This window comes from Sphaeroforma arctica (genome assembly GCF_001186125.1).
Source record: "Sphaeroforma arctica JP610 unplaced genomic scaffold supercont1.390, whole genome shotgun sequence".
Classification (NCBI taxonomy): domain Eukaryota; class Ichthyosporea; order Ichthyophonida; genus Sphaeroforma; species Sphaeroforma arctica.
The window spans coordinates 76,106-78,958 of record NW_014040168.1 but is presented as its reverse complement, the minus strand read 5'-3'; the positions used below and the strand labels follow the sequence as shown (position 1 = coordinate 78,958).

General features: G+C 45.8%; 1 protein-coding gene across 1 annotated transcript; it reads left to right on the top strand.

Moving 5' to 3' along the window:
- Positions 1-329: 329 nt before the first annotated feature.
- SARC_05840 (hypothetical protein) lies at positions 330-2,632 on the top strand (the record flags this gene model as incomplete). The annotated part of the gene is made up of 5 exons (XM_014300294.1): positions 330-589; positions 1,078-1,309; positions 1,554-1,676; positions 2,312-2,479; positions 2,573-2,632. The coding sequence occupies exons 1-5, from the start codon at positions 372-374 to the stop codon at positions 2,630-2,632; spliced, it is 801 nt and encodes a 266-aa protein (XP_014155769.1). The 5' UTR covers positions 330-371.
- Between the last annotated feature and the right edge of the window lie 221 nt (positions 2,633-2,853).

Here is a 2,853-nt window from a genome sequence, read left to right as displayed (position 1 = left end):
GATTGTCTGTAAGTGAATAAATACTCATTTGCGTTTTAGGTTATTGATTCCTATGCGATCAAGCGTTAGAAAGAGTGCTGTAGGATTTTGCGCTTGCTGATTAAGGATTTATTCAGTAACGCAGTGATTGCATCCGGTTTTTGAAATATATTCTCTCATCGGATTTTGCTTTTAGTATGCCTTCTATCCTTACTATCCATCGATATTTTGCTTCCTTGATATACCTTTCCCATCCAACGCAAGTCAGCCAGCAGGCAAAGGCTGTACAAGCCCTGAAGTCTATGCCACTGGTGTTTACTTATACCCACTTTGTACCATTTTAACCAACAGGTAAATATAAACGCGTGTTTGCGATTGGCACAAAGGGAGTGATGACGCGCAATGGTTCCACACTGCAGGTGACCAATGCGTGGGCGTATGAGGAGAATATCGACACGGCAGCCGAGTTGTTTTCAGATATTGCACCGTCCAGCAAAGTGAGCGACGAGTTTATCATCACGCTGAGAAAGGGCAGGAAGACGACACAGATGACCTTCAGCAGTGAGCATCGAGCACACATACTGACGGAGGCGAACAAGCACAGGAACAAGTATGCAATGAAAGGTGTCAGGTTCCTTTGATTGTATGATAACTTCAATAGGATACGAGTATGAGCTGTATGCGTTGCAGGCACATAAGTACATGACGTGGATGTTTAATGGGAATGTCTGAATGCATTTGGATATGTAAATGTGCCGCTTTCGAACAACTATATGAATTTCTATGGCAGACGCTGGGAGGCTGGCTGAATGCCACGAATGTTCTAATTGCGCCGAGTGTCAATCGTCTCGTAGTAAAACCCGCACATGACATACTGCGCTGAGTCAGATGAGAGTGCACGACCCAGCGCTTGGTTAAGCATGTCCGGCACACTCGTCACTCATTCTCAACGCACCACTAAAATGTTATTATGTGAGTATCGAACGAATTCAACTTTCGTGCCCAGCTTGTGGCAATGTGCATGAATAAGGCATTAATGTTGGTATTTAAAGAAGCATCTGAACGTGCCGGGTACACCCTTCACCCGCTTTTCTCCAGGTTTGTCATGGATTCCAAGTCCAAGCGCGACATTCCCCCGGTATATCGTGCCAAAAAGTGGAGATGGAGTGAGGCACGCGTGGATGTTCTGCTAAGTGTGGGGCCGGCAGGGCTTATGCAAATGGATGCGCAAACACAGAAGGTACTAGCCACCTACTACTACAAGGATATCAAAGAGATCATACAGCCGGCAGATACTCCGGGTGGCATGGCTGTTTCGTATGGCACGCAGGTGCGTGACGGTCGACATGCAAGACGTATTTGTTCTATATGCTGTGTGGATATAGGATAAAAGCACATCTACTACTCGTTGGTGCGGCCTTATCTGCTGGGTGTTGTTTGGACGAGATTGTATTTCCATATGGTGCAAACACGAGTTGCGATTACGTAGTACATATCTGGCAATGATTGCGATTAAGGAATGTGTTGGTACATGCGCATATCCTCACGTGTACTGGTTTTGGGTCGCACCACAGGGCCGTTTGCACTTCTTCATATGCGATAAGAAAGACGAATTGCTGGCTCAGATACGCGAAAAAGCGGTCACGAATATTGGCGTGGTGGTGAGAGCGAAAGGAGGCGACACATGGACGCTCAAGGTAGGTTATGCTCAATAGGCGTCTAATTTGTCACTGATATATATATGCAGGTTGGCCTCATGTGACTGACTTCTTAACACTGATATTTACCACATATGGCGTCTGCCACGATGTACACGGATTCTGGCATCCCTAGTGATGTATCAGAGTTCGACTTTGTACTTTGTCGTGTGCCTGCCTAGATTGTAACTTTTCTTCAGAAGGTATGTTAGCTTCATGGAATTCTAATAATTTACCTGTACTCATCATCGTGCCGGTATCCATACGTCCCTGTTTTGTATATGTGCACAGTGAAAAATGGGTAGTGTAATTGAATACTCACCTCAGCCGAGCATTCCTCGCACATCCTCGGCAGGTGCGCGATCTGCGCGTGCGCCTTTCAAGCACTGGTCAGTACTAGGAATTTGTTAATCTATTTGATGAGGCAAGTATTACTTAAACCTTATACACGCGGGTTCAGGTGCATTTAGACAACCCACACAACCTACACACCTTACACTGCACCTCTTTCTAGGCATTCCTGATCTATACACCTTCACATGGCATGGTCCTGTCCCTCACACCTCACACAGCGCGGCAGTGCATGAAATTTCACCTTTTTGCACACAACACTTGTCTCATATTTCCCTGCGCAGCACCTGCTGCCCAATCTGCTGGGATCGTGCAGCAGTGAGGAGTGCATCATCTCACTGAGCGAGTTCACAGTCAAGAAGCACTCCAAACGCCACGCGACTCTTGTCAACCGCACCCTTTGTTTGACGGAGAAGTGTGTGGTAGAGAGAGATCCAGCGTCGTACAACGTCGTGTGTGCAAGGTGTGTTTGTGTGTTTGTGTGTGCACAAAAAAAATATTTGTACACCAACAGGTTGCATATAATGTGTTTGTTCATGCAATAGGCATCTGCGTGGCTGTTTGCTACGTTGGATGCTCGAGATGTGGGAGCACGACAGACTTGAATAGGGTGTGTGCACGGCGAGTCTGTTTGTAGATCTCTCACTGCGTAGGGTGTGCAAAACTTGGGTGTGTGGGTATTCCAATGAAGTCTGCGTTGTACAAGTATTTGCAGTTATATATATATATATATATATATATATATATATATATATATATATATACTACACACACACACACACACACACACACACACACACACACACACACACACACACACACACAC